This window comes from Ruditapes philippinarum, unplaced genomic scaffold (assembly GCF_026571515.1).
Source record: "Ruditapes philippinarum isolate M1 unplaced genomic scaffold, ASM2657151v2 ctg403_1_1_1_1, whole genome shotgun sequence".
NCBI classification, from domain to species: Eukaryota; Metazoa; Mollusca; class Bivalvia; order Venerida; family Veneridae; genus Ruditapes; species Ruditapes philippinarum.
The window spans coordinates 117,985-142,482 of record NW_026855774.1 but is presented as its reverse complement, the minus strand read 5'-3'; the positions used below and the strand labels follow the sequence as shown (position 1 = coordinate 142,482).

General features: G+C 33.9%; 1 protein-coding gene across 1 annotated transcript in view; it reads right to left on the bottom strand.

Moving 5' to 3' along the window:
• LOC132744321 (cytoplasmic dynein 2 heavy chain 1-like) overlaps window positions 1-17,305 on the bottom strand; it is a 78,991-nt gene extending 61,686 nt beyond the window's left edge. The window contains exons 1-9 of the mRNA XM_060732997.1: window positions 17,180-17,305; window positions 10,067-10,283; window positions 8,342-8,488; window positions 6,339-6,498; window positions 2,880-3,140; window positions 2,284-2,516; window positions 1,518-1,766; window positions 1,251-1,324; window positions 303-447 (exon numbers count right to left, since the gene is read on the bottom strand). Of these exons, the coding sequence (XP_060588980.1) occupies window positions 303-447; window positions 1,251-1,324; window positions 1,518-1,766; window positions 2,284-2,516; window positions 2,880-3,140; window positions 6,339-6,498; window positions 8,342-8,488; window positions 10,067-10,264 (1,467 nt within the window). The 5' untranslated portion in view covers window positions 10,265-10,283; window positions 17,180-17,305. The remainder of the gene's footprint in view (window positions 1-302; window positions 448-1,250; window positions 1,325-1,517; window positions 1,767-2,283; window positions 2,517-2,879; window positions 3,141-6,338; window positions 6,499-8,341; window positions 8,489-10,066; window positions 10,284-17,179) is intronic.
• Between the last annotated feature and the right edge of the window lie 7,193 nt (window positions 17,306-24,498).

The following is a 24,498-nucleotide window of genomic DNA, read 5'->3' as shown; positions in this document are numbered from 1 at the left end:
TTTTCCTATTCTGTATTATAAATCTATATTATTTTTTTTTAGGTAGGGGGTATTGGATATTTTTTCACACTATGTCATTAATCATTACTGAATACTTACATTATATAGACAGGAATATAAGCCAATTGTCATACCCACTTTTTAAGCTTACTGTGGCTACAAAAACAGACTTATTTTGTAGTTAAAGAGAAAAAAGTACAATCCAAATTAAATGTAAAACATTTTACTATTCCAACACATAAAATACACAATCTGTTAACTTGTCTCTTAATTTTATCATTTTTACAGCACAAACAGCTTACCTTGGCTTCTATCTGTCTAACATAGACTATGGTGTTAACAAACTCTGGTAAGTTCTTTCCTTTGGGAGCCTTACCACCACTTGCATCAGTAAAGTTCTGTTGTAAAGACTTCTGATGAACAATTAACTGACCAAGCAATGACTCCCTGTATAAAAACACAACAGAACTATGTATATTACTTGAACAAATAATTCATTTTAAATGAAATTCAACCATATTTCAATACTTAGAGAAAAAGAACTAAGAATTTCCTGTTTATTGTTATTTATTTATGTACCCCAAAGAAGGCGGTATAACAAGGGGAATTATAGAATTTTCGGTTGACTACTTATTTTTTACTATTTATGTAAAAGAACTTCAAATTCATAACACCCTGGATAAATTCTTTCTGTCCAAGTGACAAGTTCTAATTTTTAATCTTTATTAAAATAATCCATCCTGTATACTTGTATTTCTAGATAATATATTTCTTACTTTTCAAATACAATAAAATGTTACACAGATGTTGAAAGTTCTTCAGATAGATGTTACAATGGACCTTTCTGGTTTTTCATAGCAGAACATTTAGTCACACCTTTTCCATTCATTGCTAGGTCAACTGCTCACAAACAGTATCACAAACAAAACCATGTGTTCTTTTGTGCAAACCAGGTCAACTAGTGACTATGTATTATCTCAGTGTAGCAATTGGATAACAAGTTAGCCAATTTACATAAATCGGTAAACACTGGAAAGGTCCATAAAGGTAGGGACAATCAAGCAAGATTGATACACATGTCTTCATAAAAGATTTGTTTCTCTCCAATTTTCTTTATACTATAATGCAACATGATGAAAACATTTACTATCATACATGTACCGTATATTGAAAAAACCTAGCCAAGATATGTCACAGTATAGATTTGCTTGTACAAATATATTCAAATGAAACTGTAAACAATAAATAACCTTTCAGCGACCATTTCTTTACTTATACCAGGCCTCTTGATGAGTGACTTGTATCTCTGAAATTCTCTCAACAACTGAAAGGGAGAAAATATTTTATATCCAATAACACTGAAATAATGTTATTAGCAACACTGACATTAAAATCTTATGCTTTATATAAGTCAGAAAAATGGCTAATAATTAAAGTTTCCAAATCTTCAAATATTCATAAATTAATTTGTACCTTAAAACCGGTTAACAATACAGTAAATATAACACCAAACATACTTGTTGGGAATTCCCCTCCATCTGCCTGAACTGACTCCTTAGTTTAGCAACAGTTTTCTGTTCAGCTGGAGCCATACTTCTCTCATACTGGCTCACAGCTGCGGCCCACAGCGGGGCAGTGTATGGGTTATACTGGAGTGGATTGAGGCCCATAAAGGGGGTAAATGCATCATCTACTCTTAGTTCTTTCTGCTCCTGAGACGTCATTAACCTTAATTGTTGGTCATGAACTGTACGTAGCTCAAGTATCTGTAAAAATTAATTAAATTCTGGCAATCTCACCTCCCAGTATCTATTTTCATAATTCTTAGTAATTAAAAGCTTTTATTTTCATTATTTGTAATTTTTTATAAATAAAGTAATATGAAAAGATTCCTTTATGACTTTTTTGGTCTTTGTCTAAATATCTATTTAAAAGAAACCTACATGTATCAATATGTCTTATAAAACAACATAAAAAAAGCAAATTTGTTAAAAATTTAGAATTTTTTAAGTAACAAATGGCCATAAATCAACTGATTATAGCACTTTGACTTTTGCCCTTACAATGCTAAATATCTTAAATGAACTTGTAAAGATTCCTGGACAAACCATTTATCATTTTCAGGGACATTTTTAATATAAGTTAAATAGTTGACAGATTATGATCTGACAGCATAGATGTGATCTTGGTCAGTACTGGTCACATAGGTACAATCTATTGCTACAAGCATAACATAACATGACTTGACTTGGCAAATTTTTAACCAGATGATTATATCTCTACCTCTTCTATTCTTGCACCAAGTTTTTTCAGTCCCTCTGGTGAACATTTCTCACCCTTCCATGGGTGTAAGTTATAACGTTTCCAGAACTGAGTAGTCAATGTCTCACAAGAAGCTATCCATCTCTCACAGATCAGTTGTCCTGAACGCAGGGCTTCCTTAATAGTGCCAAACTGTCCCGACCAGAGATTCTCCTCAGATAACTTTCTCTGTACATAACGACCAAGAGAACCACCTGTTCATGTAACACATATAACAGATGATTTATTTTACAAGCAGTGTCTAAAGAAATGTTGACACACACAACAATAACTAAATATAAACAAAAGGTGACATTGACACTTGTTGAAGATTATTCATGTGAAATATTCATGAGAATTATGAAATAAAATTTTTTAGCTGGTTAGTGACGTATATTTTCTTCTTGTTGACCTTTTATTGTTTGTTACGCCGGAGAATGCATAGCGTCACGGATTTACAGTAGTCGAGGATATATTATGTAAATCACCTTTATTGTTATATTAAGTCATTTGTAATGCAATATACTATATATGTAACTATCATTGTAAAATATCTACAAGTAACAGAAATCACTGACCAATACACTCCATTAAATGTCTCATTCTATTCTCTGGATAGGGATCAAACTCGGATTGTCTCCACACATCATCTAGTGTGTCCTGTGTAATGTCCACAATCTCCATGGCATCTTGTAAAGACATGGCATCCAGTCCTCCATAATCCTTCGATATAGGCTTGAACAATTCCACAAAATGTTCTGCCCTCTCTCTAGCGTCACCCTTGCCAACTCGTGCATTGTCAGCCCAGTATTCAAACTCATCAACAGGGGTTAATATACCTGCATGAATGGGATATAAATAAGATTAACTCCCAAAGTTTATGTATACATATTGTAATAATGTTACATTTAAAAACATGTATTGATCAATATACAAGAGCGATCAGTAATCACATGTGTCGCCTCATGATGGCCAATTTTCTGTTGGGACAAATTTTGTGACAGACGGACAGACAGACAGACAGTGCACAACTAGACTTGGTACTGATCATTCCTGTAAAGTTTGGATAAAATTGCACCAGTAGTTTATGAGGAGTAGTCTGGACAAGCTTTTGCGTATCTGGCAACACACAGAAAAAAAACACCTTTTTATCAAAGGGCCATAACTCGGCCAAAAATCATTCAACCAGAAAACCTGGCAATATGCGCAAGGACTTGAGCTACAGATCAATCCTGTAAAGTTTCATTGAAATTGCATAGGTGGTATAAGAGAAGTAGTTCCGACAAACTTTAAAAATAAAAATTATTAAAGGGCCATAACTCTTGACAAAAATCATTGAACCGGAAATGCTGACAATATGCACAACAAGACTTGGTACTGATCATTCCTGTAAAGTTTGGATGAAATTGCACCAGTAGTTTATGAGTATCTGGCAACACACAGAAAAAAAACACCTTTTTATCAAAGGGCCATAACTCGGCCAAATATCATTCAACCGTAAAACCCGCGCAATATGCGCAGGGACTTGAGCTACAGATCAATCCTGTAAAGTTTCATTGAAATTGCATTAGTGGTATAAGAGAAGTAGTCCGGACAAACTTTAAAATTAACAAGAGGGCCATGATGGCCCTGAGGTCGCTCACCTGTATATAGGCCCCCCCCAACCCCCCCCCCCCAACGTTGCAGAGCCAATTTAACGTAAGGGCTTTTATTTGCACAAACTTGGTAGACACCCATAAGAAGATGTTTCATGCTAAACATTTAAGCTCTAGTTCATTGGGCTTTTTAAAAGATTTTTTTTTAAGTTTTTACTATACACATATAGTTAAAAACAATGACACCCCTGGGGCCGGGCCAGTTTTGACGCCAGGGCTTTTATTTGAATAACCTTTGTAGACACTTACTAGAAGATGTTTCATGCTTAATATCTAAACTCTAGCTATTTGGGTTTTTTCAAAGAAGATTTAAAGCTTTAATGCTAAACACATATAAAGAAAATCAATGACCCCCGGGGCGGGGCCAATTTTGACCCCAGGGCTTGTATCTGAACAAACTTGGTAGACACCTATTAGAACATGTTTAATGCTCAATATCTTAGCCATAGCTCTTTGAGTTCTTTAAAAGAAGATTTTTTAAGTTTTTACTATATGCATATAGGGAAAATCAATGACCCCCCAGGGCGGGGCCAATTTTCACACCACGGCTTTTATTTGAACAAACTTGGTAGACACCCATTAGAACATGTTTCATGCTAAATATCTTAGCTCTAGCTCTTTGGGTTCTTTAAAAGAAGATTTTTTAAGTTTTTACTATATGCATATAGGAAAAATCAATGACCCCCCGGGGCGGGGCCAATTTTGACCCCAGGGCTTTTATTTGAACAAACTTGGTAGACACACACTAGAAGATGTTTCATGCCAAATATCTAAGCTCTAGCTCTATGAGTTCTTTAAAAGAAGATTTTTAAGTTTTTACTATATGCATATAGGGAAAATCAATGACCCCCGGGGCGGGGCCAATTTTCACCCCAGGGCTTTTATTTGAACAAACTTGGTAGACACCCATTAGAACATGTTTCATGCTAAATATCTTAGCTCTAGCTCTTTGTGTTCTTTAAAAGAAGATTTTTTAAGTTTTTACTATATGCATATAAGGAAAATCAATGACCCCCCGGGGCCGGGCCAATTTTGACCCCAGGGCTTTTATTTGAACAAACTTGGTAGACACTCATTAGAAGATGTTTCATGCCAAATATCTAAGCTCTAGCTCTTTGAGTTCTTTAAAAGAAGATTTTTTAAGTTTTTACTATATGCATAAAGGGAAAATCAATGACCCCCAGGGCGGGGCCAATTTTCACCCCAAGGCTTTTATTTGAACAAACTTGGTAGACACCCATTAGAACATGTTTCATGCTAAATATCTTAGCTCTAGCTCTTTGGGTTCTTTAAAAGAAGATTTTTTAAGTTTTTACTATATGCATATAGGGAAAATCAATGACCCCCCGGGGCGGGGCCAATTTTGACCCCACGGCTTTTATTTGAACAAACTTGGTAGACACCCATTAGAACATGTTTCATGCTAAATATCTTAGCTCTAGCTCTTATGGTTTTTTAAAAGAAGATATTTAAAGTTTTTTCTTTCGGTTGCCATGGCAACCAGAGTTTTGCATGGAATTAAATTCTTTGAACAATTTTTAAAGGTGACCACCAAAGGAACATTCCTGTGAAGTTTGGATGAAATTGGCTTAGTGGTTTATGAGGAGATGTCATTTAAAGTAAAAGTTTACGGACGGACGGACGGACGGACGACTTTGTGACAGGTGAGCTAAAAATTATTAAAGGGCCATAACTCTGACAAAAATCATTGAACCGGAAAATGCTGACAATATGCACAACTAGACTTGGTACTGATCATTCCTGTAAAGTTTGGATGAAATTGCACCAGTAGTTTATGAGGAGTAGTCTGGACAAGTTTTGTGACGGACGGACGGACAGACAGACGACGGAGAAGTGATCCCTATATGTCGCCACTACTCCGTAGAGGCGACACAATAATTGAAGCTAATACATGTATAATAGTTTATCAAATTACACATAATGGTTGTTTACAATATTATTTTAATAATATCCAAATTATTTATTAAAATTTAACTAAAGAACAGTGAAAAAAGAATCAATTAATATATAATGATGGTTAGCATTACAAACTGTGCTTGTACTTGTATTGTTCTATTAACATTAAATCAAAACTATCTGACAAGTTAAGAATACAAACACATAATCTTGTTGAAAATGAAACCAAGAAACATCAGCAACTTTACACCTGCAGTACCTAGCTTGACAGTTTACTTAACAACCCGAGCAGAACTAAAACCTGCAGCAATGAGGGGCAAATGGTATCAGCACATGAATGAGCAAAAGTCAGAACTGTGTACCATCTGACTAAGAAATTGACCATATTAAAGCTAAAGATAAATTGCAGAGATACTTTCTAACTGCAATTAAAAGATTTGATAAAATTTAAAATATTGCTCATACTTCCTAGGTTTTCCTCTCCTCCATCTTTTCCCCTGAATGTTGGATCCTGTTTCCTTAAAGCACTGCCAAGTCCAGCCTCAAGTTCTCCTAGAAGACTCTGTAACTTTGGATCTATATTCTTGCTCCATTTTCCATCCTCACACAGCAGTGGGGCATAAACCTGTATTGCATGTTGAAAAACATTTTTTAAAACACTTCTTTTTGAATTTTAAATGTGTAATTCCAAAGACATACATATAGTTTTTGCAATACATGTAAATTGTGTGTGAAATTAGATTGATATACATGTATGAACAACATTTTCAGTCTTATTTTATAATAAAATCCTGTATATTGTAATTCACGTTGTTACTAGTGTGTGTGTTTGGGTTTGTTTACCCTCACCACCGGAAAGAGACCATATGGGCGTGCAAGGTTGTTACCACACTTAAGTGAAATTTTATATATGTATATAATTAAATTTCTAAAACAATTTTCAAACATCGAAGAATATGTAAGATATGTACTGAAAATATTTGTTCACAGTATATGTAAATCATAACAAGAGCTGTCGGTAGGACTATTCTTAGTGCTTGACAGTAAAAAAGCCTTGATAATGTAAAAAATTTTAAGTTAACAAAAGGGCAATTTTTTTTTTAAAACCATGTTACAGTTATAGGCCTTGAAGAGAGTCCTATTATGCTCTCAAAGAAGAGTATAAAATTTCAACTTGTTTCAAAGCCATATGTCAATAGAATATGAAAATATCTGAGGTGGTATGCAAACTTAAATGTAAATTCTAAGTCATAAAAGGGGCATAATTCTATCAAAATGCTTGATACAGTTACCTCCTCCTGTCTACAGGTTGGGGTCATGATGGTGAACAAGTGTGCAAAGTTTCAAAGCCATATGTCAATGGACTTTGAAAATATTTGAGGTATTACAAAAACTTTAACGAAAATTCTAAGTCGAAAAAGGGGCATAATTCTGTCAAAATGCTTGATACAGTTACCTCCTCCTGTCTACAGGTTGGGGTCATGATGGTTAACAAGTGTGCAAAGTTTCAAAGCCATATGTCAATGGACTTTGAAAATATTTGAGGTATTACAAAAACTTTAACATAAGTGGTTACGCCGACGACGCTCGGGTGACTACAATAGCTCTACTTATTCTTATCGAATAGTCAAGCTAAAAATATATGCATTCATCATTTCTTACTGAAAAATTTGACTTAGACTTTACAGAAAATAAATTTCTAATTACCTCCCTATATAAAATGAAATGTCAATTCAGTAAAATCTTTACAAATAATGCATTTTGGAACTTACAATATTGATAAATCTTCATTTGACCATAAAATTTATGATATTAAACCATAAAAAAAATTATGTTACAGGATCTTTAAGACATTTAGAACTCCTTGTGATCAAGCTAACAAGACATTCCCATTTCATCAAGTTAACCTTAATTTCAATTATTTTGAAAAGTTCTATAAAACTTGTCTATAGAAATAAAGGTCAATGGACCACCATGTTTTAAGATATTTGGAGTCTACTGTAGGTCTTAGGTGCTCTCTATATTAAAATCTAATTGTTCAAACTTTTCAATACTTGGATTCTTTTTAAAGGACAGCCATCTTCAAGATAGAGCTTAACATCTGGTATTTTGAATAGAAACAGTGCTTAAATAACACAGAAAATCATATTTTAATTGATACAAATGTTACCAAATTACTGTAAAGGAATGGAAAATCTTAACTTGTTTGCGAGTTTTGTGGGAGTCCTTGGGTTGAAATCGTGATAAAAAATGGCCATCCAGGGAATAAAATTTGAATCAGGTATGCAGAAAACCTGCATCAGGGTATACAGTCAATACTAAGATGTTGATCTACCTATTTACTAGTGTGCTTTCTAAATGATAAATGACAAACCATTTTTATATCATTACTGAAATTATCAAAGGCCAAGCTACTGTTTGTCTTAACAATACATTTTCTTAAAAACTAAATAAGTGTAAGCAATAACCTTTTGCATAACATGATACAGGGTATTAAGTGGGGAATCCACCATAGTTGATACAACAATATTAGAAAGAACATTGTCTGGTGTGATCACATCTGGCCGTATTTTGAAAAACACAATCACTCTATCCTTACTGTCTCCTGGTTCAATCTTCAAAAGAAAAACATTGTGAAAAATTGGCTAAATCTATATAACGTTTATTAGTAAGATCTAATATATATATACCTGAATTACAAATGAAAATTGTAACTAAATCAACCATAACATAACATTAAAGGCAGGTTGGTTTGACAAGTATTTTGATTTATCAAAAACTGTAAAAAAAAAATTGATATATCAATGTATTAAACTTAGCATAATATTTCATGTATTAAGTAATAAAAAAAGGCTAGCAAGTGAAGGATATTGTAAAAAAAATAAAAAATAATATTCTGCCATTATTACATCTAACAAAAAAAAAACCAAAGCTCCAAAGTTCTGCCTAAAATGATCAAAAGACAAAATTATAATTATGCATCAGTGCATTTGATTATAATTATTCTGAAATCCTTCAGAGATCTGCCAAGAATTTGAAAGTACTGGGCCCTGGGCCCACTTGGTCTTAAAATGATGGGCCATTTTTACCAAAGTATGGGCCTTGGGAAAATAAGTAAACATTGACCAAAATAACTGTTAAAAAGTTTGTAGATAATTGAATTTCCCTGGTAATAAAACTTAAATCATATTTTATGACAAGTGGTTCACTTATAATTCAGTACTTAACCAATAATTAAAAATTATGCCTACATGGCAACTTTCTAACTAATATTAATTGCAGGCAAAATATTTTTTAAATGGCTGCTCAAAAATTTGATATGCAAATTTATTCACATAATTGCTGGTTCTTACTTGTAATGTCTTATATTGTGCATTATCCATTTAATTGTTCCTACTTTGCACCAAATGTCCCTTACCACTGTATATTGACGAATTTTATTGCCCCTTGTATGCCTCTGTGTAGACAGCATACATCAAAGACATTTGCCGACAGACCTTTTGATCATGAAAAAAATCATGCACAATGTTTCTCAATCTCTGATTGGTTAATCAACCTGTCAAATATTCTGATGACGAAATATACATCTTTTTTTACACTTCATCAGCCAAAACTTGCGTGAACTTGAGTGACCTTAGGGTTGATCAAGTTGAACACCTGTCAGATTATACTGTAACTTACAGCATTTCTTAAAATAGCAACACTTTTTTTTCAGTTACCGATAATCATTTTAAATATTAAGTAGTTGTATAATTTGTTTGTTTGTTTTATTGGATTAAATTTATGGTAGTAGAAATGAGTATCTGTGTGGGAAAGGGATTATGAGAAGAAATGCGGTAAGTAGATAACATGGACAAAAGCTATAGGGGAATGGATAAACTCAAGAATATGCGTAATTACAGGAGCATGGGTAACATGTTGCTGTTGGTACCAGTTTTGACTGGATGACTAAATAACCCAGCAGACAGTTTTGTTTTCTTATAAGTCTGGCACAGATTTTAGATGCGCCCATGGCCCTTTGCTGCCAATTTTCCTGCGCCATTCTCATTTTTTTAGCGCCAAGGCCCCAAAAAATAGTCCTCGGCAGATCTCTGAATCCTTATAGTGATAACACAGGGAGAATACTGTGTATACCCAACTACCTGGTCATTAAAATTCATCAATATAATATGGATAAAAATCTAGTGAAATACCTTATTAGAGAACATCAAGAGTTTAATTCTACTTTTTGGATCAAGTCTCCCAGAAAGAACACTAGCATTTCCATCATCAAGGAAGCTGTTGAGAGCTGGGGAGTCAGGTAGGTTCTTTAATGAGGCATCATTAACCTGCACACCAAAATGATTGGCTGTTGTTGCCAATACAAAATCTTTCCTTGAATCTCCTGACATCTTACAATTAGATTTTCATCTGAAATAAACAAAAACAAATTGTACATTATGACAAGAACAAAAGCTGTCAGTGGGACAGCACGCTTGACTATTCTTAGTGCTGGATAATGAGCCTTGATAATGTAAAAAATTTTAAGTTCACAAAAGGACCAAAATTTGTTTTCAAATCCATCTTACAGTTATATGCCTTGAATAGAGTCCGATTATGCTCTCAAGGAAGTGTATAAAATTTCCAATTGTTTCAAAGCCAGATGTCAATTATTCCGCCCGAATATGAAAATATTTGTGGTGGTACGCAAACTTTAACATAAATTCTAAGTAAAAAAGGGGCATAATTCTGTCAAGATACTTAACTGAGTAACCTCCTCCTGTCTATAGGTTGGGGGCATGATGGTGAACAAATGTGCAAAGTTTCAAAAACATATGTCAATGGACTTTGAAAATATTTGAATTGGTTTGCAAACTTTAACGTAAATTCTAAGTAAAACAAGAGGGCCATGATGGCCCTTGATCGCTCACCTGACGCATCGAACTCATTCGAAATATTACCTAGACAAGCATTTTGACCAAGTTTTATGACAGGTGAGTCAAAAATGTGACCACTAGAGTGTTAACAAATATTATCCATATTTGAACAGTGTGACCTCATTATTGACCACAAGTGGCACATATTCGAACTTGACCTTAAAATCATCAAAACAAACTTTCAGACCAATTTTCAGGATATTTGAAACAAAACAGTAGCCACTTAAGTGTTAACAATATTTTTCTATTTTTAGTTCTCGTGACCTAGTTTTCATCCAAGATTACCCATGTTCGAACTCATCTAAGCAATTACCTAGCCAAGCATCCTGGTCAAGTTTGATGATAATTGAGTCAAAAATGTGACGAATACAGTGTTAACAAGGTTTTTCCATATTTGGACAGTGAAACCTAGTTTTTCAATTGAGTCAAAAATTTGACCACTAGAGTGTTAACAAGATTTTTCTATTTTTAGCTCCTGTGACCAAGTTTTACATCCGAGATGACCCATGTTCAAACTCATCAGAGCTATCAAGCAGATAAGCATCCTGACCAAGTTTGATGACACTTGCGTCAATAATGTGACCGCTAGAGTGTTAACAAGATTTTTCTATTTTTAGCTCCTGTGAGCTAGTTTTTCATCCGAGATGACCCATGTTCAAACTCATTAGATCTATCACCTAGACAAGCATCCTGACCAATTTTGATGATGATTGAGGCAAAAATGTGACCGCTAAAGTGTTAACAAGGTTTTTCTATTTTTAGCTCTGGTGACCTAGTGTTACATCCGAGATGACCCATGTTCAAACTCATCCGAGCTTATGATCAAGCAGATAAGCATCCTGACTAAGTTTGATTATGATTGAGGCAAAAATGTGACCACTAGAGTGTTCACAAGGTTTTTCTATTTTAAGCTCCTGTGACCTAGTTTTACATCCAAGATGACCCATGTTCGAAACTTATCGAAGCTATCACCTAGACAAGCATCCTGACCAAGTTTGATGATGATTGAGGCAAAAATGTGACTGCTAGAGTGGTAACAAGGTTTTTCTATTTTTAGCTCCTGTGACCTAGTTTTTCATCCAAGATGACTTATGTTTGAACTCATCCGAGCTATCAACTAGATAAGCATCCTGACCAAGTTTGATGATGATTGAGGCAAAAATGTGACCGCTACAGTGTTAACAATCAAATGTGGATGGACGACAGATGACGGACATTCAACGATCCTAAAAGCTCACCCTGAGCTAAAAAGGGGCATTATGTAAAAATGCTTGATAGAGGTACCTCCTCCTGTCTACAAGGTGATTCGGTTAACAAGGTTACAAAGTTTCAAAGCCATATGTCAATGGACTTTGAAAATATTTGAGGTGGTAAACAAACTTCAACATAAGTGGTTATGCTGACACTCAGGTGACTTGGATAGCTCTACTTATTCTTATTGAATAGTTGAGCTAAAAAAAGTTTCATACATATGGGGATAGAAAGATGAAAAATCATAACTAACTATATAACAGTCATTTTAGAAAAACAGTAAAGCCGTCATTTTCTTGACAATATAACCTAGATGAATGACAAATATTGAGGATACATTGATATACCAGGCCAAAAATGAAGTTCTGTATGCCCATTTTTACAGGATTTCAGTATAATAAATTAAGTTGTTAGTGTGCATAAAATTATGATGTTTTTCAATAACATCAGTCTGCATATTTTGACTAACCAGCATTTGTCATTACTTCATGAAACAAGCACATTTTCAAGATATATTGTGTAATAATCAATGATTTTCTGAGGCCTCAAACAGTGAAAAATGCCCTATTTAGGCCCCAAACACTGTTTTTCCTTTGAGAAGTGTTGTTAAAAAAAGTGACCACTTTTTGGGCGAGTCCCCCCATCAAAATGATACATCAGGGGGTTGCCAGAAGGAGGATGTGTCCCCTTCTGTTTGGGGGGGTTGAAGGGGGGCAGTAAGTCCCCTCATTGCCAAGAAAATTTTGGACATGTGACAGGCTAAAAATGGCCTCAGGTCCATCTTAAGGTGAGGTGTTGCCAACGCTGAAAAGCCTTTTACTCTATCTCATTGCATTGAGAAGTTGCAGTAGGGGTGTCATCGATTCAATCGATATCGGTGTATCAACGATCTTTGTTATCCGATTCAATATCGATTCCATTTTTTAAATATCGGATATCAAATGCACATATATTTCTAGCTAAAGAGACTTCAGCGAACAGTTTTTATAGAACTGATAGACATGTTTACTGTTGCAAAACGTCAAAATAAAAGCGACATATAAAGTTATGGAAGCCAGAAACAATTTTTTTTTTAAATGAAAACGGAAATCAATGCCAAAGTTACCTCCCAGTGTCTCTAACAAATGCTGCCTAATTTCGTTGTAATCTCACACACTTGCTAAGTGAATGTGAAGACCCCTCAATTCAAATTTCAAAAGGGAAAATGCCAAGAAAAATTTGTCAGTGTTTCTTGGTAAAAATTATGACTACAAAATGTTCAACTTTAATAATTAATCAGGTTCTAAACACTATAATTTGCCAATTAAACCTGGCTTAATTGGAACGGCAAGGACGGGATTTAGCATTATCAGTAACTACGTAATAGCAACAACAACAACTAAAGTAAAATGGAAAAGGCTTTAAACTTTCTAGTTACTAATCATTAGTTTTTATTTATAGCTACAGTCGACATTGTATTAAGAGGCCACTCAAGGGACTGCCAAAAAGTGGTCTCTTAATAAAGTGGTCTCTCAATAGAATTCTGGAACATTCGAGACATTTTATTACAAGTCATAGATATAATAACATCTTTTTTAATAAAAACAAAAAATATACAATATTATGTATGTATTACAGTTTTATAAATTACATTTAATATGCCTTTTTTTAAAAAATAGTCATCAATATTGTTTGTTTTTGTTTTTTAGTAGAAATTTGTGTACAAATGTGATCTACGCTCATAATACTGTCAACAGGTCATTTTGACCATGAAACAAAGCATGTTGTCTTATATTTTTAATATGTTCATACACATCTCCTGCTGAACATACTTTACAATCATCAGCAAGAGCTCCAGATAATTTTTTTATGCAATGAGTTTTAAACTTCTTAATTTTTAATAAACTTCTTAATTTTTAATAATTAGTTTTCACACTACCCCGATTTCAAATTCAATAAGATTTTTAGAGATCTAGGATTTTTTGTCTTTTTTTGTCGAAGGGTCATATTTATTGGGATACTACATGTATTTTATAAGGCATCAGATGAGCACCTACACCATCAGCAATGAAAGGCTCGGTTCTGTAATGTTTAGTCCACTACGTTTCACGATTTTATTTCGACTACAATCGATGACATTTGCTATTTACTCAGACTCAATTTCATGCACGATTTCCTCATAAAATTTATCCGGTCTTATTAGTTGTCTGTCTTTTTTTCGCTCGATCCGACGTCATTTTCGATAAGGGAGGTCACTCTGAGCACATGACAAAACTATGCAAATGCGGTGTTGTGATACGTTATTGCTCTGACAAAATATGTCACAATAAATATTACGATCGGAAAATCGATTTTGAAACGATTGCAATTGTTATTCATTTCGTTTTTAAACGACAATTATTTGTGACCATTGACCATGAAAAATATTTGTTTGTTTGCTTGTACACATCTAACCTACTCGCTAATTACACAGGTGAGAATGCCCGCAGGGACGATTGTTTGTCACGGCCGTTTAATAGATACTTTAACACTTAATTTTGTACATTTGGGCCGACATTCAGTGGCCGCTGGCCGCGATATGAAATAGTCGTTTAATGGAATTAAATTAAATAGTAAAAATCATCGGGAGGGATTTTATGCGGCCGCTTAATAAAAAAGTCGCTTAATAAAGGTGGACGCAAGTACGATGCCGACTGTATATGATAAAAAAAAAACAAATTGTTCAGTTTTCATAGTTAATCATTTTTGCATTTGTCTAAATATAACTGCTTTGTCAGAGTCCTTAGGAAACATTTAAAAACACTTGAAAGCTAAAATTTAGCCTGGCAATCGATATATCGCTGTATCGCCGATAATTCATTACCGATTTATCGATACAAAAGTATTGAAGCATTTTTCATAGTTTCATAGCAGTTTGAACTTGTAACAGGAGGCTTTTCAATGAAAACAGCCATTTTTCACAATATGCTCATGGGGTAAAAGGTTAATACTGGTAGGTACTTTGCATTGTTTTTTTCAATCAAAACTGATTTCAAAGTGCTGCAACTTCTCAATGAATAGAGATAAGAGTAAAAGGCTTTTCAGTGTCAGTTCCTAGTTACCCTAAGGTTGACCTGAGGCTTTTTTAGCTTGTCTCATGACCAAACTTTTCTTGCCGATGAGGGGGACTACCGCCCGCTTCAAACCCCCCAAACAGAAGGGGGCACATCCCCCTTCTGGCATCCCCCCATGTACAATTTTGTTGGGGGGAGGTGCAAAAAAAGTGGTCACTTTCTTACATTTCTCAAACGAAAAACAGTGTTTCTAAATAGGACTTTTTTCACTTTTCGTGGACTCAAAAGCGGGGGGGGGGGGGGGGGGGGGGGGGGGGGGGGGGGGGCAAAAGCCGTCAAACACGTCTATATGAGGGAAAAGGTTAAGTAGCCCGGGGTTCTATGATATCACCATACTTAAAATAAATATCATACATGAATGAGATTTTTCTTCTGTCTAATAAGTGAACCATTTCCAGAACTATTTCCAATGTTGGCCATTTTGAGTAATTTCTGAGGAGGTTATTATGGTATCACGGCAGTCCCCAAAAATACAAGTATGGAAGGATAAATGGGTCAAAATCTTCAAGTTATGTTATGAAAAACTTCCGACAGTTAACTTGCTATAAAATTCAAACTATATGAGCAGATGATATGTCAGTATATGTGATTATAACATATTTTTATTGACTGTGTAAAAACATTTAAGGAAAAAAGTAGTAAAATATGAAGATTTTATCAAATATTTTTCTTGTCACAAATACATTCATTACTTACAAAATTGAATTTATTGGCAGATGAAAATGAATTGAGTGTGCCAGTTTTAAAAATATTAGCATCATTGTGTGTTGCTTTTACTAGCAGTCACAGAAAAAATAAATTTGTTTGTTTGTTTTGGGTTTTACGTCACATCGACACAATAAAGGTCATATCGCGACGTTCCAGCTTTGCTGGTGGAGGAAGGCCTCAGGTGCCCTTCCGTGCATTATTTCAGGCACGAACGGGCACCCGAGTAGAACCACCGACGTTCCGTAAGCTAGCTGGATAGCTTCCTCAAATGAAAGAATCCAAGACGATATAAGAACAAATGTCAATGGCATTTTCAATTAACTACTGTAAGTAATCTATAATTATACTTGATATAATTTTACTGCAACTATTTTAAAGTTACTTAAAGTTGATTTCTAACATTGTAATCGTTCAGCGGTTGCCAAATATAAACAAATATGGCTGATGTAAAATCTTACTACGATCTGAAAACGTCACCTAAATTTGGCGTTTCTGATTGTTTGCAGTAAATTTTTAATTTTGGCGGGATTATGACGTAGTATGTTGACCTAGATCGGCAGTAAAAATAGTAAGATAACAGACAGCGACTGTCAAATTACTTTAAGCAACAATATCAATCAAATAGAGTAAAGTATAAATAAACTTGAAATTGCATCAGGTAAAACACACAATTTTCTCCATGTCATATACAATTTTTCATGTTTACCAGCCGTATCTCAATCTTTAGCGCATAAAATCACTCGAGTAGTATAATTAGACCGTGGGACATAAACATGATTGACCTTCACCTCTGAAATCTCGCTTAAATGACGAAAAACAAAACATCACCGAATTTAGGAGAACGCCGAATTTGGGTCACGGTAGGATATACCTTGAGGATATTTAGTCAACTGCTTCATGAGGGTCCATCCCCTAGTTATGTTGAGCTGAAAGAAGGTTTCTGTACAGTGGGTCAATGAGCACTTAAACATACAGTAATCAGTGACAATAATGGAGGTTAACCCTGAAAAGTGCTGTTTGTCACAAATTGTGTCAGCAAAGGGCCACACTGTTCAAGCTGTCTCTATGTAAATGGGGATCACGCACACGAGTAACCTACCTACACAGAGAATAAGTCCTACCTGCAAGTTAATAAATACTGGAAAGAGGGCAATGGGTTTAACAATAAATCATTTATCAGTACCCCACCCACTTAGTATATATGATTTCAATATCTAACAAAAAAATCAAATTTGTTGGCGCAACAAACGATTGTCCCTGCAAAGTAAAAGGCTTATGAAAATATTGAACATTGAATTCATTCTAAAAGTATTTTAATTGTTTTCACACGTCTTACTACCTTGAAATAAAATAAAATGAAAACAATTTCTGTCTGCTTCTCCTGAAAGTTCAGGAATTCAACAAATCGTTTGTAAAATTGAATTTGATTGGTTGTTGCAGACGCTCTACGTATCATCCAACCAAAAATGGGCTATTAAAATTTACTCTTTGTATACTTAGCGACACAGCTGTCTGGGTACAGGCACAGGCACGATCGAGTATCGGACCTGGGACACATTGATAAAAAAACCCTCTGTGTTCATCTCAAATGTGTCAAAAAACAAAAAAGAAAGTGAAATATGAGCCCCCGCCTTAAAAATATACTATAAGTTAATATACTCTTAACTCAAAGTTGAACAGCCAATTTCAACCGAATGAATGAAAGTTATAGCTGGCTAAGTCATATTATTTGGTAAATATTAATTCATTTTCTCATTATAATCTATATTGTATACAAACCAAAATGAATATTGTTATATTTGAATATTTGGGTATTTTTGGGTATTTCGTGCATTTTTTCTTTGTGTCGCCCTTCTGTATTTTTTATAGATAAATTGTGTTAAGAACCTTGGATACTTACCAATTTTTATCCAAAACGTTATGCATATAACATTGACGCAATACATGTTAAGTTTATTTCAATGTCGACCGATCGGTATAATTGATTTTATTAAATATGACTCTTTATCACATACACGCGGTATTGCATGGACGTGCATATATTTTGATTTGACGTCATTTGCGTTATACAAACATAGTGTAAAGACCGCTTAATAATGCTAACGGTATAATATAGGTGCGTCAATAATTTCAATACTAAATTTATAAAATAATATAACGCCCGCCAGAGGCTCCACAATATAACTTTATTCAACTTACTCAATAAATTCAGTATTGAACTTACACTCATTCAATATGCTCTAGAACGTGTATCTCTTGAAGGAGGGGGAATGAAAGTGAATTCTGTCCGATTGAAATAAGTGCAAGAAATTTCGTGCGAATACAATTTGCCCACACCTTGCACTACCAACAGCTTATAGGGCATGTAAATATTTTCTTTATTTTTATATTTTCAACAAGATCTATACTGAGTATATTATTAAATGCGTCTATTATTTTACTGTTCTTTACGCTTAATCATCGTTTAAGTACTCGTATTTTCTTCAAAAGTGCCTTCTTACAGACGTGAAGAAGAAAGTTCGTTAGGACAAACAACAATTTATACTAAACATTTGTAAACGTGCGGTTTTTACTCTACTGATTTTAATACTGCATGGATTTCTTTTAAAAATGTTTTTACTAGTGTTTTAGACTCTGTGGTCCCAGTAAAGGAAGTAAGACTACGTAACCAGTCAGAGCCTTGGATTAACTCCGAAATACTAGATAGTATCAAACAAAGAGACTCGTATTTATATAGATACAAAAAGTATGGTGAAAGAGGGGATTATAAGATTTTTTGTAAGTTAAGGAATCAAATTCAAGAGATATAAAGACCGCTAAGTCAAATATTTTACTAACAAAATAGAGGAAAACAAATTAAATCCTAGCAAATTCTGGCAAAACTTAAAGACTTTGGATATAAAAATGACAAGAAGAAATCTTCAAATATTGTATTATCAATTAATGGGGAAAACTGCCATGACGCTGATACTGTTTCAAATTATTTTAACGATTTTTTTACAAGTGTTGCTTCTAAACTTGTTGAGAAAATTACCTTCAAGTAAAAAATTGTATGATTTAGGGTCTGAAAAGCTTTTTCAATTTTTATAGTAAACAGAAATCCTGATAGTAAATATTTTAAATCTACAACATGTAATCTGAAAATTTTGTTTTTAAGGAACTATGCAACTTAAATGTTAGTACAAGCACAGGATTAGATGGTATTCCTGCCCGATTTTTGAAGGATGGTTCTAGTGTTTTGAAAATACCAAATACTTACATTGTTAATCTATCTTTTTTCTGAAGGTAAAGTACCAGATGAAATGAAGTTGGCTAGAGTAAAACCACTTTACAAGAAGAAAGTGTTCTAGAAGTTGGTAATTATAGGCCTGTCAGTATTTTAAGTGTAGTTTCAAAAATTTTGGAGAAAGCTGCTTATGTTCAACTTGAAACATTTTTGGTTTCCAATAATTTACTGTATGAACACCAGTCTGGTTTTAGAAGGTGTTAATTCTACAGATAGCTGTCTTATTCACTTACATGATGTTATATAGAATTAATACTAGTAAAGGGCTATACACAGGGTATGGTGATGCTTGACTTCAAAAGGCGTTTGACACCGTAGACCATGATATTCTTAGTGGAAAGTTAGAATTAATGGGTGTTCAGTCTATTTCCTGGTTCAGATCATATCTTTCAGAACGTTCACAAATTGTTAATATAGGAAATACTTACTCTAAATCAAACAGTGTGACCTGTGGCGTCCCCCAAGGTAGTATTCTAGGGCCGTTGCTTTTTCTGTGCTACGTAAATGATATGATTTTAAGTATCGATAATGATTGCAAGTTTAATACTGTATGCAGATGACAGCACTATTTATTCTCACATAAAGACCCGAATTTCATCTCAGAAAAACTTGGGACACTCCTAGAAATCTGTTCAGAATGGCTCGGTAGACAATAAGCTGTCACTCCACCTTGGTAAGACAGAATGTATGCTGTTTGGCCCCAAAAGAAAATTACAAAAGCAAGAACAATTTACTGTTACATGTAATGGTCATAGCATAAAGGGTACTAATTTAGTCAAGTATCTTGGTCTATATATCAATAGTGATTTATCTGGGGAAACTATTGTTAATAACATTATTTCTAAAGTGAATGCCAAGCTCAAATTTTTATAAAGGCAGAGCAGACTTTTAGATACTAAAACAAAACAGCTTTTATGTTCAGCCCTGATTCAGTGTCATTTTGACTACTCTTGTTCTCTTGTATGAAGGTTTATCAAAACATTTGAAAAGAAAGTTACAAATTACTCAGAATAAGGTATTAAGATTTGTCCAAAAACTTAACGCCCAGAACTTCTGTAACAGTGTATGAGTTTGAAAAATTAAATTGGTTAAATGTAGAAAACAGAGTCAAACAGTTAAGACTCAATCATATGTATAATATTTTTTACAAAAAGAGTCCATCATACCTAGAGCCGACTTTAGATGTTGTGCTGATTCAAGATTTTACAATACTAGATCAAGCAATTTTTAATTTTATTGTCCCCAGTGAAATTCCTGTGATGAATCAGACCTTTTATTATAATGGAATGAAAGACTGCGAATGATCTGCCAGAATATATAAAATCCATTAATAATTTGTGCAATACAAAAAATCTGTTAAAAAGTACCCTACTAGAAAGTTATAAAAGTCTTTCAGAAGATATATATGTGTAAAACTAATGTGTTAGGCACTGTGATCAAATATTTCTGTGATAGTAATACTAGGCTTATTTTAAAAAGGGCATACTTTTATAAATATATTTCCTTTTTCAACCAAAATTTTGACCAAAGTTAGTTAGTTTAGTTTTTTATCTTGTTGTTGTTTTTTTTTTTTAGGGGGGAAAAGGGTTAAAATTATGTTGTATTTTTTTTATTTCCATGGACCCCATTGGAAATAATCATTTAGCTTAATGGGCTATCCATAGGTGCATATAGTATCTCTTAATTTTATTTTTTTGTGACAAAAGTGTGCTCTTTTATGCTGTTTTATGATCTCATTATATATATATGATTTATATATGTTATCTCTTAACTGTATGATTTTATATTTTGTATCAATGTGCTATGTTCCTAAAATGTATAAATAAAAATAAAATAAAATATTTATTGTAATATTCGCGGGTCTCTGCCGGTCAAAAGAGACCGGAAGAGGCCGGGAAAAACTGCTGAGAAGAGATCCCCAAGAACGCATGCGTAGTTACCGTTTCCGGGGAAAAGTTACTTACTGCGGAAAATTCAGCGCAGTAGGTATTTGTAACGGTTTTTGCAGATATATGGAGGGTAATCGGATGTTTTGTTATTAAAAAAATGACTTCTAACAGAATATCGCCTCTTTATGTTTCAGCTTTACATAATCCTGCAAGTTAAATCGACATCAGAACAAAGTTCGTACTCAAGAATTTACGACCACAGTCACAGAAAGACAAATAACAGACGCTTGCATTATTCGGATTATCCTTGTACACCTGAAAATTATAATTTAACAAGGTGGGGTCAAAAGAACAATTCATATATAATCGTTTGAAATAATCGTTCAATTTTCATTTTACATTTTCTGTTTTAAAACTGTCATTCGATTAAGCCTTATACACAGCTTCCGTTATTCTGGTTCCCTGTCCAATTATGGTTCCCATAGAAGTGCGCTGGTTACCACATCCGTTTTCAGTCAGAATTACTCAGTTTTTATCGTTATCTTTAAATTCGAAATGTTGCGATGTGTCATATCAGTACTTCGGACGAAAGTTTTCAAAACCATCACTTAGCAGGTACTCGCGTTACCGTAAAGCTCGCTTTAACATGTTAACAAATTTGTTAACAACTCTCCAGTCAGTGTTCTCGTTGACGCATCATCCAGAGTTCTGGTATGCATTAGTGCTATAAATATGACGTTGCTTTGAGATATGTTTGCTTCTGCCCCAGGGCAAAGCAACGTCATATCGAAATTGCTCAAAAACACATAGCGCATTCAACACAAAAATATCTGGCAAAACGAAAAAAAAATAGATACCTTTCAACATAATTAAACTGTCACATCCGAAAAATCTTGATTAAAGCATGTACGATATATATTTTTCCGTTCAAAGATTTGGAAACCATCTGTAAAGCGCTTTAGTTAACCAGTATGGCAAATTAACAAAAATAGATGCAGGCCTTGATGAATTTTTTAAGAACCACTCGTCCTAGTGACCCTCCAAATTTACTCGCCCTTCATAAAATGCAATAGCCGTGCATTTTGACAGACAAAATTTGTAAATTCAAACACAAAACTCAAATTTACTAATGACAGGTCTATATCGGTAGAATTGGCTTTGTTCAATTACATATTGTTCAATAATGTTAATAATACTTTTATTCTTTTATTATATAATCTTCAACATAGCTTGAATAAGTATTCCATTCAAATTTTAACACACTCAGCTAAAATATTGACCTCATGGCTAAGTATAAAACATTAACAAATGCGTTTCTATAAAACATTAATAATCCATTGCTGCTGTCGTTATGGAATCGTTTCCTCATACACATTCGGTAAAGTTTTATACTTAGTCATAAGGTCACTTTCCGGTTTTTGGTCGACAGTATTACAGTCTCACTCTGCTGTTTGACTTTTTGACAGAATAACTTCATTTATATTAAATATTTAGAAAAACATCATTTGGATCTGGAGAATCTTACTCTAACTAGAAGGTCAGTTATAGTCTGATTCAGAAAAAAAACTTCACAAAGCTGTCAACGGAGTATATTACGTAAATTCCATTTATAACATGTTCACAGACATCAATTTTAATGTGTAGCAATTAACTGTTTTTTAGTTATTACGCAAGAAGCTAAATCTTTTTGCAGATTGATGCACATACTTATTAAGTAGCGCATGTAGTATAACTTATTGTACTATGAGTCAAGTTATTGTGATATCTTTCTCATGGGCAATACTGAGTTTCTCCTACATTCTGACCCAGCAGAATCTTACTGAGTGCGTCAAAATATTTTGACAAGAAAGGAATGGTAGAGTTAATCAAGTATTTTTGTTGGCTTTATGTGTTGACCACATACAAAAAAGTTTGGGGGAAAGAAAGGAAATTTTTCTATTTTCAGGGCTAAACCCGGCAATTCCAACCTTTTTTGGAAAAAGCAAAAACCTTGTTTTGGAAAAAATTTTTAACTTTTTTATATAATTATAATAAAATTTAAAATTAAATTTTAATTTTTTCCAAAAATTAAATTTATAGAAAAGTATGGGGGGGGCAAAAAGTTTTCCCTTTTTTAAAAAAATTTTGCGAATTAAGGGCCCGTAAAAATACAATTTTTTTTTTTTCTTTTTTCAGTAAAAGGGTTGGGGAAGAATCTTTTAAACATCCGGGAGGAGAAAAAACCGGGCAACTGGCTACCTTTTTTAAAAATTTAAAATTCTTTAGTAAGTTTTTTATTAACTAAGTTTAAAAAAAATTTGTTTACTTTGCATTTTTTTTAATTTCTCCCTTTCAAGTCCCGGAAAAATTGTATCGAAGAAAAGCAGGACTATTCAGTATTCTAAATTATCAAGGTTTTTGGTTTAACAATTTGGTTTTAGTATTTACAAACTTGACAATAACCATCAATATCTCAATCAACAATCAATAATTTTGCTGACTTTCCACACTTGGTTTGAGAACACTTAGAAAGAAGGTACGTAAATCTAGCATGGATTTTGACAAGTAAAATGGCCCCTTTAAAGTGAACGAGAAAAGTGCTGCTTAAAATTTTTTACTTGACCCCATCAATCAAGTACTAAAGTACCAAAAACACTACAATGATTCAATTACTAAAGCAATGTCGAACAATGAACGACTGAAACTGACTGAAATTTTGTCCTTGTTTATCGTTGGGAAAAATTTCTAGAAAAAGTTTTTTGCAGTATGCAGTGCTTATAAAGGGCCCAAATTTGGGGCTTGATATTTTGGTCCCCTATCATCCCCTTTTCAAAAAGAATATTTCCCTATTTCTGAAAACCATGGCCATGATATTTCAACATAAGGCCAGCCTTAAAATTATCTTTGTTGCCCTCCAGCGACCCATGCCAGTTTGTGTATAGTAGGTAGGTCAATAAAATACTTTTTTATGCCCGTGAAGGGCGGCATATTAAAATCGTATTGTCCCTCTGTCTGTGTGTCCCCACTTCATGTGTGTCCAGACTGTAACTTTGTCATATATTGAGGGATTTTGAAATAGCACAAATGTCAACTTCATCAAGACGATGTGTAGTGTCCAAGAACCATTTCCCTGCCTCAAAGGTCAAGGTCACACTAACATTTTGAAGTTTCACATTATCACAATTACAGTTAATAGGTACACACAATCATGTCCAGGCTGTAACTTTGTCATGCATCGGAGGATTTTAGAATAACTTGGCATAAATGTCTACCACATCAAGATGGTGTGTTGTGTGTAAGACCCATGTTCCTACCTCCAACGTCAAGGTCACTCTAATAGTTTGAAGGTACTTATGCTCATGTTCCTACCTCCAAGGTCAAGGTCACTCTAAAAGTTTGAAGGTACTTATGCTCATAAGAAGTGTTTGAAGGTACACATTAGTTTCCAAACTGTAACATTGTTGTGCATTGAAGCCAAGGATTTTAAAATAACTTGGCCTAAAT